General features: G+C 39.7%; 1 protein-coding gene across 1 annotated transcript in view; it reads left to right on the top strand.

The window, feature by feature from the left end:
* Positions 1 to 16012, top strand: part of snx14 (sorting nexin 14) — an 18825-nt gene continuing 2813 nt past the window's right edge. Inside the window, exons 1-22 of the mRNA XM_079474765.1 lie at positions 1 to 163; positions 572 to 713; positions 856 to 976; positions 1306 to 1382; positions 1625 to 1703; positions 2165 to 2208; positions 2648 to 2735; positions 2817 to 2901; positions 3246 to 3402; positions 4236 to 4311; positions 4558 to 4602; positions 4696 to 4776; positions 5036 to 5150; positions 6579 to 6734; positions 6822 to 6946; positions 7023 to 7081; positions 9785 to 9917; positions 10048 to 10240; positions 10974 to 11057; positions 13322 to 13422; positions 13741 to 13852; positions 15693 to 15733. Of these exons, the coding sequence (XP_079330891.1) occupies positions 577 to 713; positions 856 to 976; positions 1306 to 1382; positions 1625 to 1703; positions 2165 to 2208; positions 2648 to 2735; positions 2817 to 2901; positions 3246 to 3402; positions 4236 to 4311; positions 4558 to 4602; positions 4696 to 4776; positions 5036 to 5150; positions 6579 to 6734; positions 6822 to 6946; positions 7023 to 7081; positions 9785 to 9917; positions 10048 to 10240; positions 10974 to 11057; positions 13322 to 13422; positions 13741 to 13852; positions 15693 to 15733 (2109 nt within the window). The 5' untranslated portion in view covers positions 1 to 163; positions 572 to 576. The remainder of the gene's footprint in view (positions 164 to 571; positions 714 to 855; positions 977 to 1305; positions 1383 to 1624; positions 1704 to 2164; positions 2209 to 2647; positions 2736 to 2816; positions 2902 to 3245; positions 3403 to 4235; positions 4312 to 4557; positions 4603 to 4695; positions 4777 to 5035; positions 5151 to 6578; positions 6735 to 6821; positions 6947 to 7022; positions 7082 to 9784; positions 9918 to 10047; positions 10241 to 10973; positions 11058 to 13321; positions 13423 to 13740; positions 13853 to 15692; positions 15734 to 16012) is intronic.

A 16012-nucleotide genomic window follows, 5' to 3' on the forward strand; every position in this document is an offset into this window, starting at 1 on the left:
GACTTTTATTTTGAAAGGTCCTCCGGCTGCTGACGCTAAACCCGGAAGAGAAGCTTGTTCTTCTGAGATCTTGTTTATTATTTAGATGTTTAATCGATATGTGTGGCGGGGTGGCGGTGACGATGTGTTGACATGTTTATAACATTCATACATGACCTGTGAGGTGAGTGATCTGTCATTTATAACAACAAAATAACACGGATAAGTGCTGTTTACATCTTCTGTAGGCGTTTTCTATAATAGTTATCTACTAATCTAAAAGTACCATTGTATTCTTTAAGCTACATTAAGGTGTCCCTATGAAAATATAGACATTGTTGTGTGAAAAAGCAATGAACTGCACTGTCAATCAAATTTTCATGAATCAAATAGTTGAATCATGTATGAATGTATTTATTAAAACATGTTTAATACAGTAATGTAAGTAAAACATAAACTGCTGTAACAATAAGAGTTACTGAACTTGCTTTACCTCCTCCATCCAGATCAAGTCATTTAAATGTTGTCTTTTGTTACTGAGGAAGCATCACACCGGGATATGAAACAAATGTGTTTTTCATGTGTTGTTTAGGCGTGATGTGGGGGTCTCACTTCTTTGCGGGGGGTGTGAGGAGAGGTCTGAGGCTGGATGTGTTTAAAGACATCGCTCGCCAGTATCCCTTCATCTTCTGTATCTTCACTGTCATGATCTCCTCCACCATCGTACTCAACCAGTGAGCGCTTGACAAACACTGTTACCTTCCATAACACAAAATAATCATATTTATATTTATGTATCACAATAGTTTGCAAACATGACAGTTTGAGGTCAGTTGTAAGAGACATTTGATCCCTTTCTGTACATTATTTTGACAGATATCTTCACATTCTGATGATATTCTGGTTTTTTCTGGCTGGAGTCATCACATTCTACTGCTCTCTCAGCCCTGAATACCTGCTGCCCAACATATTCATCTCAACAAGAGCCAAGAGGAGCGTAAGTATCAGCCAACGCGCAGCTCTGACATTGTAAAATACGTCTTGAACAAGCCACGACATCTTCAACGGTTACAGCGAGATCTTTACAGAATGTGTCAATAGTATGTTGTCTAAAAATATGACACAGCATGATTGGACACAATGCGAAAATGGAAGGCTGGACTTTGTGAAGAATTGTCTGGCTGGTGAGAAAGCGTCTCTATATGACAGACCTCATGTACTTTTTTACATGTTGAAGAAAGTTTACAGAGACGACTCACAAAAATTGTACTACCTCAGATTGTGTTTTTCTGGTGAATAATAATGTGCCTGTGTGTTTATGTGTAGCCTCAGGAGCAGCAGGAGTTATTTCCTCTGGGTCACAGTTGTGCTGTATGTGGGAAAAATCAATGCAAACGTCACAGGTCTGAATCTCCCATCATTCTTTCATTACAGCACATGCTATTATATTAACTGTAGACTTAGGTGAACATACAATATGAACTTCCAACACACCTCAACCAACATTTTCACTGTTTTTAGCCAAAACTTGTTTGTTTACATTGATATTGGCCAACACATTTTATCAGCAGATCCCTAATAAATTCACTATTTATGAATAAATCCACATGGAGTATATGACTCTGATATTGTATCTGTGGCATAGACCGACTCTTCTCCTGGAGAACTATCAGCCTTGGCTGGATCTGAAGGTGCCGTCTAAAGTGGATGCCAGTGTCTCAGAGGTACACTTATATTAGATTTACAGCCGCAGAAACAATCAAGAGACCATTCACAAATGTTCATTTCAAACCTCAGGAGTTACATAATGTCATCCAAGACTCACAGAATGAAAAGACTCTGATAAAAAACATGATGTAGAGTATGACTGGTGTGTTTCTTAAAAGTGAACAGGACCTTGTTTTCTTTGCAGTATTTGTTGTGTGAAAAATCCACGGCATCTTTTCTGTTATTTTCTCCGGTTTTCATTTTCTGCAAATAAATACAAATAGAAACAAGATTTTAATTTGAAATCTAAAATCAACATTGTTAGTAGTTCACAGATCAAAACAACAAAATATAATTTTATTTGAACACATACTTATAATATAACATTCATTGAGAAAAAATGTAAATCATTTTGAAATGTTTATGATTAAACATACAGTACATGTTGACTGATGACACATCACTGTTTGTTCTCAAGGTTCTGGAGTTAGTTCTGGAGAACTTTGTGTACCCGTGGTACAGGTAGGACAACAGTCTAATATTCTCTTTCTTTTTGATGTTAAACATGATAGCAATACTCACCTTAAAAAAAGACTATTTTAGATCAAATATTGCAGTGTTTATTGTAAATAGTTTATCAATGTGGGTCCTTTTCTTTTTAAAGTTGGTGTGCTCTCATAATCTTCAGTTAAAATCTCAAAATGCACTTCTGCCCTCTAGTGAGTATCCATATTGAATGATTTATGTTAGATAGCTTGGGCGGGGCATCTGTTGACTTCAAAATGCCATGGCTGTTTTTATGCATCCAATCAAAACGCAGAGAAAGACGAAAGCCACGGCCACAATGTTTTTCATTAGAAATTCTATTTCACTCGGAAATGCGTTGAAATAAGAAAGTAAAAACGATCGCAACTTCCGTTTCACAGAAATTTTAAATGTGTTTGATCTTATGTCTGATCAGAGATATAACAGATGATGAGGGGTGTGTGGATGAACTGAGACAGACGATCCGTTTCTTTGCTGCCGTTCTGGCTCACCGAACACAAAAGGTGATTTATTCATGTGCTTTTAAAACACGCATGACACTTTATGACTTTATCACAATATGACTTTCTTGTGTTGTTTTGTAGGTGGATGTTCCTTCAGTTGTGATGGGCAAAATGATGAGAGCTGCTATGAAGCACATCGAGATCATTGCAAAATCACACCAGAAAGGTTCGGCCTATCATTTATTCATGATGAGAATTATGGGTAACATTATCAATCTCTGCTCTTTCTTTCACCGTTATGGGGAGCAGAATTTGGGAATATAAATTGACAGTAATAGATATTAGTGTAAAACATGAAAACAGACTTAAATCTTAATAGAAACCTGCTGAGATTCTTTATACATATTTTGTAAATGTTTGCATGATAGTAAAGTCATTTAAAAGTATGAAATAACACAGCAAGTATGGTAATGTATGCAGGAATCAAAATTGATAAACAAATGCGTTTCCTTCATCATCTGCTCCTCAAGTTTGAGGATTTAAACATCAATTGATTGTTTGTGTGATCAGTGAAGAATTCAGAAGGTCTCCAGCAGGCGGCTCTAGTTGAGTACGGTGCAGATTTACACGTGGCTCTGCGAAGCCGCAAAGATGAACTTCTGTACCTGAGGAAACTGACAGAGCTGCTGTTTCCATACGTCATGCCTCCTAAAGCCACAGACTGCAGGTACACACACACACACTATAGCACACACAAACAATATAACACACACACACACACACACAAACAATATGACACACACACACAAATACTAAAACACAAACACACAAACAATATAACACGCAAACACAAATACTAAAACACACACACAAATACTAAAAAACACACACAAATACTAAAACACAAACACACAAACAATATAACACGCAAACACAAATACTAAAACACACACACAAATACTAAAAAACACACACAAATACTAAAACACAAACACACAAACAATATGACACACACACACAAATACTAAAACACACACAAACACAATATAACACGCACACACAAACAATATGACACACACACACAAATACTAAAACACAAACACACAAACAATATAACACGCAAACACAAATACTAAAACACACACACAAATACTAAAAAACACACACAAATACTAAAACACAAACACACAAACAATATGACACACACACACAAATACTAAAACACACACAAACACAATATAACACGCACACACAAACAATATGACACACACACACAAATACTAAAACACAAACACACAAATACTAAAACACACACACACACACACACACACACACACACACACACACACACACACACACACACACACACACACACACACACACACAAACACTATAACAAACACTACAACACATGCACACAGACTACAACACACACACACACACACACAGATAATTAAGTGTAATATATGAAAGTATAGTCATAAATGATGGAAACATTGTTAGAAGACTGTGTTTGTGCTTTTCAGCTTTATTCATGTGACTAATGTGTTTCTTTCACAGATCTTTGGCTCTGCTGATTCGAGAGGTCATGACAGGTTCTGTTTTACTCCCAATAATGGACTATTTGGCCGATCCAGTGAGTGTAACATGTTCATGTGCTCTATCATGTTATAGCTGATACATCATATACTGTCAATGTTGGCAAGGTTCTGTCTGCTTTCTATTTAGTTTTCTACAAAGATACTTCACATAATGTAAACTCACTTTTGACAGAAATGTCTGATAGAATCTAATCATTTCATGGCGATGGAATGTGTGATATGTGTGAATCACATAGTTGATCAATTAAATTGAATTTGTTTCTTTTTGTAATTCTGTTCAGGACACAGTGAATCACATGACCCTCATCTTCATTGATGATACTCCTGTGAGTTATCTGTTATCAAACATCACAAGAATATTACCACCTGCGGTTTATCTGTCTTTGACTGCGTATATTTGTATCTGTTTGTTTCATTAGCCGGAGCAGTTGACGGACCCCTCGTCTGCGCAGGTGTCATTCCTGCAGAAGTTTGCAGACACTCGCAACAAGAAAACCTCGGTGCGTGCTACACTCACTAGTTTTATGAAGATGGAGTCACAGAAAAACATTGATGAATTTAGCTTCACGCAGAGCTGTTTTAATATCTGCTTATCTGACTGTGGCAATGATGACGTAGAAGACCGACCGCTCCAGATGTTTTGAGTCACAAAGACCTGCAGAAAGAAATCATACGGCCACTCTTCATGACTCAATGATTGACTCCTTGGATGTCGTTTGAGATGTTTGGTGACGTGCGATGGTTTGTTTTTCCTCTCAGGTGTTGAAGTTGGATCTGAAGGAGATCAGAGATCAGCAGGACCTGTTGTTTCGCTTCATGAGTTTTCTGAAAGAGGAGGGAGCCGTTCACGTCCTGCAGTTCTGTCTGACCGTAGGTGAGGAGACGTGTGTCTGTGTCATGATCAAACATTAAAACACTACCTGACAGGAGATGTGTGTTTACTGCTATGGCGTTCATTCAGTGTGTGGATGGGTCGAGTGAACTCCGCTCAGTGGTTCACAAACGTTCACTCCAGGACACATCTAGACAGATAGAATCTATCACAAGACCCTCGCTGACTTCACACCACTAACAGTTTGAACACATCTGATCGAGCTTTTGAAAAGGGTTTGTTCACAGTTTATAGTTCAACTTAGAACCAAGATACACCAAAATAGAAAACCAGGATATGGTCGCAAATGTGTCAGCTTTTATAACACAACAGAACCAGCCAAACATCCGAAGTGATGCTGTGTGCTCGGCTAAACACACTCGCTGTATGTGTGTAGTGTGTTCTTACCTCAGCCTTCGCCAAATGTTTAAAGAAGTCGAACAGCACCAATAATTCCTCCATTGTACACACAAACAAATATCTTATAAACGCTTCTTTTGTTTATTTGTCAATTAAACTGCACAGTTTGCTGCACCAGTTTTTAATTAAAGCAAACCTGTGGAGTGTGAACACACCCTTAATGACATTCATGAAAATAAATGTTGTTGACAAACAACAGATGACACAAAGGTTAAGGGTGCGTGTTTTGAGTTTAGATTTTGTAAACGGTTTTCAATAGTCATGTAGTGTGAGAAGTGAACAGAAGCCCTTGCTCGCTCCATATGACGTCTTCTCTTTACTAATCTGTGGAAGAAAGCCGAAGAAAGGAACCGATGTTGGCCAGTAATAGTGTATTCATTCCCAGCCTGTTTTCTGTCACCAGTGAACTCATTCATGCTGGTTTAACTGGCCACATGTCATGTTTTAATGATTTTAATTGGTAAATACTGGCAACACAAAATGAGTCGTCTTAAAGGGACAGTTCACCCCAAAATTCTGTCATCATCCACTCACACATTAATGGGTTTATTCGGATTTGGAAGTATGCTTGCAACCAAACCATTTTTGGGGCACCATTGACCCCATAGTAGGAACATTTCTTTATATTTTTGTCTGTTATCAACACAAAAGAAGAGATTTGGAAGAATGCAGTTCTAAGGCACTTTTGACTTCCAGTGTATTTTTTCCTACTATGGGAATCAAAAACTGTTTGACGACAAGCATTCTTCCAAATATCTCTCTGTGTTCATCCGTGAAATGGATACAGATTTGGAGCGACTTGAGTGTGAGTAATTCACGAAAGAACTTCCATTTTTCCCTTTAAAGCCATAGTGTAAGATCGCCATTTTTAATCAATGCATGAAGAACATAATGACATTTTAGACGGCTAATCATAATCCACAATGAAAGAAACCTTCCAAGATTTTCTACCTGTCCTCTTTTTGGCAATAAACACACATACGTGTTGAATGTGTGTGTGTTTGTGTTCAGAGGAGTTTAACGACAGGATCCTGCATCCTGATCTGAGCGATGCAGAGATGCAGCGTTTGCATGAAGAGGTGCAGAAGATCTATGAGACGTACTGTCTGGAGGAGAGCGTCGATAAGATCAGCTTTGATGCTTTCATCATCGAGGAGATCCACAACAGTCAGTCTCGTCTCATACACCTGTCACAATATAGTAGAAAATAAAAGCATGTTGTTGTTTTTCCTGACGTGTGCCGGTTGTGTTTAGTCGCTCAGGGGCCGTACGCAGGCGTGGTGAAGCTGCAGACGATGCGCTGTCTGTTTGAAGCGTACGAGCATGTGCTCTCTCTCCTGGAGAACGTCTTCACACCCATGTTCTGTCACAGCGATGAGGTAATCTGCAGGAGATGCCATCTGACCACAGCTCAGGATGAGAATCACGTCTGAATCCTGTGTCTGTGTGTTTCAGTATTTCAGACACCTGCTGTGGGGCGCAGAATCTCCCGCTCGAAATTCAAAGCTAAGCAGGTGAGTCAAAACCCTGACGTTATGTGCACGTGCAGCAGAACCAATGCGTCTGTTCGGATCTGTTTAAACACGCTTTTGTTCTTACACAGTTTGTTAATGAAAGAGAGACACATCTGCACTTTTTCTTACGAGTGAAATACACCAATTTATTCCAAACTCAAAAACGACAGTAGATGTAATTCGATGTTTTACTGTGAGTCGGTTATGCACAAAATATTTATGATCTATTTTTGGGATCACCGATATTTTACAAATATTACAATTAAACATATCTCCCTTTCCCAAATCCGTATCATTTGTAAGAAAACTGTAACACATAACTTTTGCCTCTCTATTACCTACTTTGAAACAAATAATTGCAGGTTACTTTACATTCTCATTCATAAATTGATCTTTGACATTTCCCGGGAAATCTGAAATATAATTATTATACTTATAATTGTTTATAATTAATAAGTAAAAGAATTGAATTTGGCTCATTAAGCGAAATGTTTCATATAAATCACTTGGTAAATTGAGTCATGAATACATTTTGGAAGTGAGTTTGGTTGATTTGTGCTAAATAAAAAGAAATGATATCTTGATTGATTATTGTCGTGTCATAAAGCTTCAGGTGTCATAAAGCTTCCCACCCCTAGTGTTGTCATTCTGCTTGTGACGGCTAGAAATCTTCTGTAACAGCTCCTAAGCGAATATGAAGGCAGACTGTGAATGATCCATGTTGTCGCTGTCCTCCTGAAACCTCAGATGTGCAAATTCAGTTTTTCAGGAAATTAAAAAATACATTATATTATAATACATACTTATTTAGCCATAATACTGTGCTTTCAAAGTTCTTTTTGGTTTTATGACAACCATAAAGCATAACTAATAATAATAATAATAATAATAATTCTGATCATTTATGGCTGAAAACAAAAATGAGACGAGGCTTCAGAAGGACAGAAGCGGTGCTGAAGTGATCTGAGGTTCAGTATAGCCGTGTTTATGTGAGAGACGTGTACAGGTCAGACAGTAATCCACTTTCTGCCTGTTATTCCAGGAATTTGAGTATGGATGATTTAAGGTAAGTATGTGTCCAGCGCTATTACAGCATGCCACGAGATAAAGAAATAAACAAATTTCAAAGCAGTGGAAAACATATCAAATGTTTATGATTTATTTACTGATGTTAGCATGCTTGTCATGAACTCCACATTAGCTTCTCTTGTCATCCCTCCTCACCAAAAGATGTTCACTGTATGTCGTGGTTATGAATTGTTCTTCTGGTTGGAAAGAATCCCTGTGTTTAGGTATTTTGCAACAGATATTCGAGGACAAATATCCAGAGAGGTTTTTTCTGAAGTACAGTAGATTATGGTGCTGTAGACAGATGCGTTCATTCATTCAGAAACACTGGAGCTGACCAATAACTTTTATCAAAAACACGTGCGGATAGAGAATGTGAGGGTATCACAATAATTCAAGGACTTTAATTTTGATATACGTGCCATTTGAACATCTAAATTGATTTGCTGAATGTTATTTGATGGAAAGCTGCTGAGTAATGGAAAGTTTAACTGATATTATCAAGAATGATTCATAGTTTCAATTGCAATATAATGCAAATCAATCATCATGAGAAACTATATAGAAAATGATGACGTAAAAGAGTGAACCATCCCTTTCTGCCTGGAACAAAACTCAGAATAAGTTTGTTGCTGCTGACCTGGCAAACATTGATCAATCCAATCATGATTTCATCCTCCCTAGCTAGATAAGTTTTTCTTGTTGTTGGGTGGATGGATGTAAATCTGTTCATCTTGATCCAGTGTTTTTGTGTGTAATATGCACGAGACAACATGAGGATATAAAATATCGTCCATCAAACCAATCGATGTTCCTTTGACTCATCTCCAGTCCTTCAGTGCTGATGTTTATCTGTCCGGTGTTTTTTTGTGGCATGTGTCGGGCTGGCATGCTTGTGTGCTTCATTAAGACCTGACAGCATTCCTCTGGCTGGCCTTTATGTGACCGGCCACAGATCTCCATCGATCACCCCCAGAGTCTCAACCACAACCTTGAAATCCATCCTAACACTCCCATCCCTCCCCGCTTTCAAGAAGTAAGTCTGGGGTGCAAGACCTTCCCAGCGTTCTGCTCATCTCAGACCAGTTTGGCCGTTGATGTTTAAAGGAATAGTTCAAGTCATCGTTGACTCGTTCCCAACCTGCAGGCTGTTGTTTTTGGTGGATCTTTCCTTTTGAGCTTGACAGATTCTTGATCCATGAAGAGGAATAACTACATACAAGTTTGAAATCATGGGCGTACAGCAGACATATTGGGGCGGGCGAGACTGCCGTATTAACAATATTGTGCTCTTAATGCTAAAAACGCAGCTCCCCGTTCACTCGTTAATATGGTCAATATGGCACCAACAATTCATCGGCCAAAGTGGCATCTGTGTTGAGAATGACATCCGGATGATGAAATGATTCCTTGAAACATTAGGATTGCTTTTGTTGGGGTGAAACCGGTCGAGCAGACGCAGCAGGTTTGATGCATGGCTTCACTGGACTCCGTTGTCTCGCATCGTTTGGTTGTGTGTCTGTTGTTGTGTTGTGAAGGCACGCAGGTGTATACCCATCCCTTCCTGTCGTTGGTCACGTGACTAATGCGGTGTATTTGAAGTCAGGTGCTGATCACGTGTCTGTTTGGGTTCAGGAACACATCGAAGCGCGGCGAGTCGTTTGGCATCAGTCGTATCGGCAATAAGATTAAGGGCGTGTTCAAGAGCAGCACGATGGAAGGAGCCCTGCTGCCACAATACGCCATGATCGAAGGAGAAGACGACACCGTGAGATTTCATAACACACCATATCAATAAATCAAGTACTCTGTGTTAAGGTTGATATTCGATGTTAATCTTTGGCGAGAGCCATATAATCACGAGTAACCACAACTGAAGCACAAACTCCTTTCTTAAGGTGGAGGAGGCAGCGATGGTGTTCGAGGACGACTCTCCAGGGCCCGTGGAGAACGCCGGGACACCAGGAACACTACGGAACCTCGCCGCTTGGACCATCTCCATCCCTTTCGTGGACTTTTATGAAGATGAAGTGAAGAAAGAACGCATACCGGTCTACTTCATCGAGGTGGAACGACACGACAGAAAGAACGGTGAGGAGAACTCTTTATATGGGTCAAAGATAAAAAAGGATTTAAGCATAAAAACAATTAAGTGTAAGACTCTTTTAAATTGTTGTTGTCGGAAAAAAAAGAAAAGTTTTTTGTTTAATTAAATTGCATGTTTGTTTTTCTGGGCAAAAAATGAATATCTCACATTTTTCCCTGATTTACAGAAGACGCCCACTATAATGTCATTCAGTGTAACAATCTTGTCAGGCGTATTTACAACAAAAATATATTTATGACTCATCAAAAGACCCAAATGCCAAGTAGATTTTATTTTATTTGCCACTTTCCTTTAGGTTTTGCCCATTTGTCCATTAGAATGTTTTTATTCATTTAAAGCCCAACAAAATGTCATATATGACTCTTTGAGAAGCACCGATTTATAATTGAGTCACAATCACGCACATAAACAGCTGCAACAAAATATCACATGTTTTTTATATTAATACAGATCCTTCTCAACTACAGCAAATCACAGATTTGATGGAATATAAGTGCCAAATTGTTTAAATGTAAAATAAGTTAAGAATAATAAAAGCAAGTAACTCCGGGATAAGAATAAATACCACATGTTTTTTTTACTTTCAAGAATTTGATCATCTCTGGGCAATAAACACACAAACAGGTTGCGTTTAAAAAAAGTTGAACAATCTATCAATTGTTTTGATCAATTAAATTGTGGGTAATCGATGTCACATCTGACCTGATGTTTGTGCAGTGGGTCATGAGATGGAGAGCTGGATTGTGTACAGAAGATATCTGGAGTTTTATGTGCTGGAGTCCAAACTCACAGAGTTTCACGGTAAAGTTTATCACATCTCTGTCTCTCTGTCTGTCTGTGTTTCTGTGTCTCTGTCTGTGTCTCTGTCTGTCTGTCTCTCTGTGTGTCTGTCTGTCTGTGTCTTTCTGTGTATGTGTGTCTCTGTGTGTCTGTCTCTGTGTCTCTCTGTCTCTGTGTCTCTCTGTCTCTGTGTCTCTCTGTCTCTATCTCTGTCTGTCTCTCTGTGTATGTGTGTCTCTGTGTCACTATCTCTGTGTCTGTCTCTCTGTCTCTATCTCTGTCTGTCTGTCTGTCTCTCTGTGTCTGTGTTTCTGTGTCTCTGTCTGTGTCTCTGTCTGTCTGTCTCTCTGTGTGTCTGTCTGTCTGTGTCTTTCTGTGTATGTGTGTCTCTGTGTGTCTGTCTCTGTGTCTCTCTGTCTCTGTGTCTCTCTGTCTCTATCTCTGTCTGTCTCTCTGTGTATGTGTGTCTCTGTGTCACTATCTCTGTGTCTGTCTCTCTGTCTCTATCTCTGTCTGTCTGTCTGTCTCTCTGTGTATGTGTGTCTTCCTCTGTCTCTGTGTCTCTATCTCTGTGTGTCTGTCTCTCTGTCTCTCTGTCTCTATCTCTGTCTGTCTCTCTGTGTATATGTGTCTCTGTGTCACTATCTCTGTGTCTGTCTCTCTGTCTCTATCTCTGTCTGTCTGTCTGTCTCTCTGTGTATGTGTGTCTTCCTCTGTCTCTCTGTCTCTATCTCTGTCTGTGTATGTGTGTCTCTGTGTCACTATCTCTGTGTCTGTCTCTCTGTCTCTATCTCTGTCTGTCTGTCTGTCTCTCTGTGTATGTGTGTCTTCCTCTGTCTCTCTGTCTCTATCTCTGTCTGTCTCTCTGTGTATGTGTGTCTCTGTGTCACTATCTCTGTGTCTGTCTCTCTGTCTCTATCTCTGTCTGTCTGTCTGTCTGTCTGTCTCTCTGTGTATGTGTGTCTTCCTCTGTCTCTGTGTCTCTATCTCTGTGTGTCTGTCTCTCTGTGTCTCTGTCTGTCTGTCTCTCTGTGTATGTGTGTCTCTGTGTCACTATCTCTGTGTCTGTCTCTCTGTCTCTATCTCTGTCTGTCTGTCTGTCTGTCTCTCTGTGTATGTGTGTCTTCCTCTGTCTCTGTGTCTCTATCTCTGTGTGTCTGTCTCTCTGTGTCTCTGTCTGTCTGTCTCTCTGTGTATGTGTGTCTCTGTGTCACTATCTCTGTGTGTCTGTCTCTCTGTCTCTGTGTCTCTATCTCTGTGTGTCTGTCTCTCTGTGTCTCTGTCTGTCTGTCTCTCTGTGTATGTGTGTCTCTGTGTGTCTGTCTCTCTGTCTCTCTGTCTCTGTGTCTCTGTTTCTCTATCTCTGTGTGTCTGTCTCTGTGTCTCTCTGTCTCTATCTCTGTGTTTCTCTCTGTCTCTGTGTCTCTATCTCTGTGTGTCTGTCTCTCTGTATGTCTGTCTCTCTGTGTGTCTGTCTCTGTGTCTCTATCTCTGTCTGTCTGTGTCTCTGTCTGTCTGTCTCTCTGTGTGTCTGTGTCTCTCTGTCTCTGTGTCTCTATCTCTATCTCTGTGTGTCTGTGTCTCTGTCTGTCTGTCTCTCTGTGTATGTGTGTCTCTGTGTGTCTGTCTCTCTGTGTCTCTGTCTGTCTGTCTCTCTGTGTATGTGTGTCTCTGTGTGTCTGTCTCTCTGTGTCTCTGTGTGTCTGTCTCTCTGTCTCTGTGTCTCTCTGTCTCTATCTCTGTGTGTCTGTCTCTGTGTCTCTCTGTCTCTGTGTCTCTATCTCTGTGTGTCTGTCTCTCTGTATGTCTGTCTCTCTGTGTGTCTGTCTCTCTGTATGTCTGTCTCTCTGTGTGTCTGTCTCTGTGTCTCTATCTCTGTCTGTCTGTGTCTCTGTCTGTCTGTCTCTCTGTGTGTCTGTGTCTCTCTGTCTCTGTGTCTCTATCTCTATCTCTGTGTGTCTGTGTCTCTGTCTGTCTGTCTCTCTGTGTATGTGTGTCTCTGTGTGTCTGTCTCTCTGTGTCTCTGTCTGTCTGTCTCTCTGTGTATGTGTGTCTCTGTGTGTCTGTCTCTCTGTGTCTCTGTGTGTCTGTCTCTCTGTCTCTGTGTCTCTCTGTCTCTATCTCTGTGTGTCTCTCTGTCTCTGTGTCTCTCTGTCTCTATCTCTGTGTGTCTGTCTCTGTGTCTCTCTGTCTCTATCTCTGTGTGTCTCTCTGTCTCTGTGTCTCTCTGTGTCTGTCTGTCTGAATGAATGAATGTAAATGATCAGTTTGCTTTGCTTGTTCAGGTTCATTCCAGGACGCACAGCTGCCTTCCAAAAGAATCATTGGACCAAAGAATTATGAATTCCTAAGCTCCAAACGTGTTGAGTTTGAGGAATATTTACAGGTGATTCTCATTAGCTCCATCATATAGACAACAGAGAGTAAACACATCTCAAAAATACATTGGGGTGTAAGCTAAGTGATGAATGAACAACAAGGAATAAAAGATAAATGATTAATGATCGCGTAATATGAGGAAATTCATTATGTAAATGGCACATTGAGTGTTTGTTTAAACGTTGTGGTTTTTGTTTACATTTAGTCATTTAGCAGACGCTTTTATCCAAAGCGACTTACAGATGAGGAAACATTGGAAGCAATTATAACAAGATATGTTTAAATATTGAGATGTATTCATACGTGTTGTTTTGTGTTTGTGAAGAAACTGCTGCATCATCCGGAGCTGAGTAACAGTCAACTGCTGGCTGACTTTCTGTCTCCACACAGCATGGAGTCTCAGTTTTTAGACCGAGCTCGCTCAGATGTTAACCTGGGTATGTTTCACATCACTAAAACACATCATCCCACCTGAAATGAGTGCAGAGCTTCCGCGTGGAAAAGGCGATTTCTTTAAATGTCACGTACAGGCAATTTGGTTGAATCATTTTTAAAAGTAATGTCATATACAGACATGCTCAAATGAGTTCGTATTCCTCCACACAAAACAAGGATGCACAATTTTCTCTGAAATAACTTGAAACTGTCAAAAGTAATTGGCATCCCCATTGTTTATTCCGTATTTAATAGAAATTTCAACATTCAACCTCATATTGTAAATAATAAAACAAATGAAAATGTCATGACACAAATGATGGGACCCCAACCTAATATTTAGAGGCGATCATTTCAAGCAAAGGTTTTCTGTCGCTCTCAATGAGACGTCCTCAGCGTACTTGCAGGTAGGTTGGGTCTCTCTGCTCCAGCTGTCTCAGGTGTGATGGGTTCCTTCTCCAGACTGCAAGTTTCAGCTCTTTCCACAGATGTTCCACAGGATTCAGATCAGGACTCAGAAAGGCCACTCCAGAATAGCCAATGTTTTGTTCTTATCTATTCTTGGATGATTTGAGCTGTGTGTTTTGGGTCATTGTCCTGTTGGAGGACCCATGACCTGCGACTGAGACTGGGCAGTACGTTTCGCTCCAGAATGCCTTGATAGTCTTGAGATTTCACTGCGTCCTGCACAGATTCAAGATGCAGCAAAGCCACCCCAAAACATAACCAAGCCTCCTCCGTGTTTCACTGTAGGTATGGTGTCCACTTCTTCAAAAGCTTGATTTATTTCGTCTGTGAACACAGAGCTAATGTGACTTGCCAAAAAGCTTTTAACTCATCTGTCCAAATGACATTCTCCCAGAAGGATTGTCCTCCTGGGTCTTCTTCCATGGAGCCCACTTTTGCTCAAAAAGCGACGGATGGTGCGATCAGAAACTGACGTACCTTCACCTTGAGTTCAGCTTGTATCTGTTATGGAATTATTCTTGGTTCTTTTTCTGTCGTTCTCACGATCCTTCTGTTCAGTCTGGGGTGGATTTGCCTCTTGCGATCGCGTCTAGGGAGGTTGACTACAATTCCATGGACCTTCAACCTCTTAATAACATTTGCAAGCTGCTTGGAGATGGTCTTGTAGCCTTTACCTTTACCATGCTTGTCTATTATTTTCTTTCTGAGCTCCTTAGACACATTTTAGTATATCTTTGTAGAATAAGGAATAATTCATCTCTTTCCAGCTTCTTTGCTTTATTCTATGACGTACCAAAGGCATGCAAGTATACATGATACTATAGCTTTTCATTTCATCACACTTCAGGAGGAATCAAGCATTAATTCAATGAGCTGGAAGGGTACCAACACATTTGAGCACATCTGCATGTTATTAAAAGACATTTATATTTAATTTCTCAAAGGATTTGCTGCATCCGAGTTATTAGTTCTGAGCTGTTGTTATCTGGGAATAATGAACCTGACTATGTCGCAATTAGCAAATCAGAATCAAGCATTTCAACGAGCCGTGTAATAATTTACGAATAATCTTCTATTAGTTAATTTTATTCTTATATGTATGTCTGCTTTATATCTTGCTGTTATACTTGACATTACTACACATCATGTCATATTTTAAGCCCTCACTTGACCAGATGTTTCCATGATATAATCTCATGAAACCACATACATCTAACAGACCGGCACTGTTAACAATAAACCACCGGACTATGTGACGCATAGATGTACATTTAAACCACTGCTCTGGTCTCTACATTCTCAGGATTTCAAAGATCAGTGTGTAATAATTCACACATGACGGTCTGATGGGTTGTTTTCTCTCTCTCGCTCTAGGGAAGATTTTTAAGTCTGTTCCAGGGAAACTTATTAAAGAGGTATGCATTTAGATTCACTTCAGTCATGTTACAATCAACATTAACCCTGAAGAGATTGTTCACCCCAAATAAACTTTCGTGTTTTTCTTGTGAAAGTGTCTGACGTTGTTCACCATCTGTTTTAAATCGAGTCAGTCATGTGGGTTTTGGGCTTTTTCTGACACTATTTGTTTTAAAGAAAGAAAGAAAGAAAGAAAAAAAGATTCCCTTTTCAACTCCACTTTAATCCAGAGAAAGTCTGCATTACTGTTTCAGAATGATTTGTGAAATCGTTGAATT

Source organism: Barbatula barbatula, assembly GCF_947034865.1.
Source record: "Barbatula barbatula genome assembly, chromosome: 15".
Classification (NCBI taxonomy): Eukaryota; Metazoa; Chordata; class Actinopteri; order Cypriniformes; family Nemacheilidae; genus Barbatula; species Barbatula barbatula.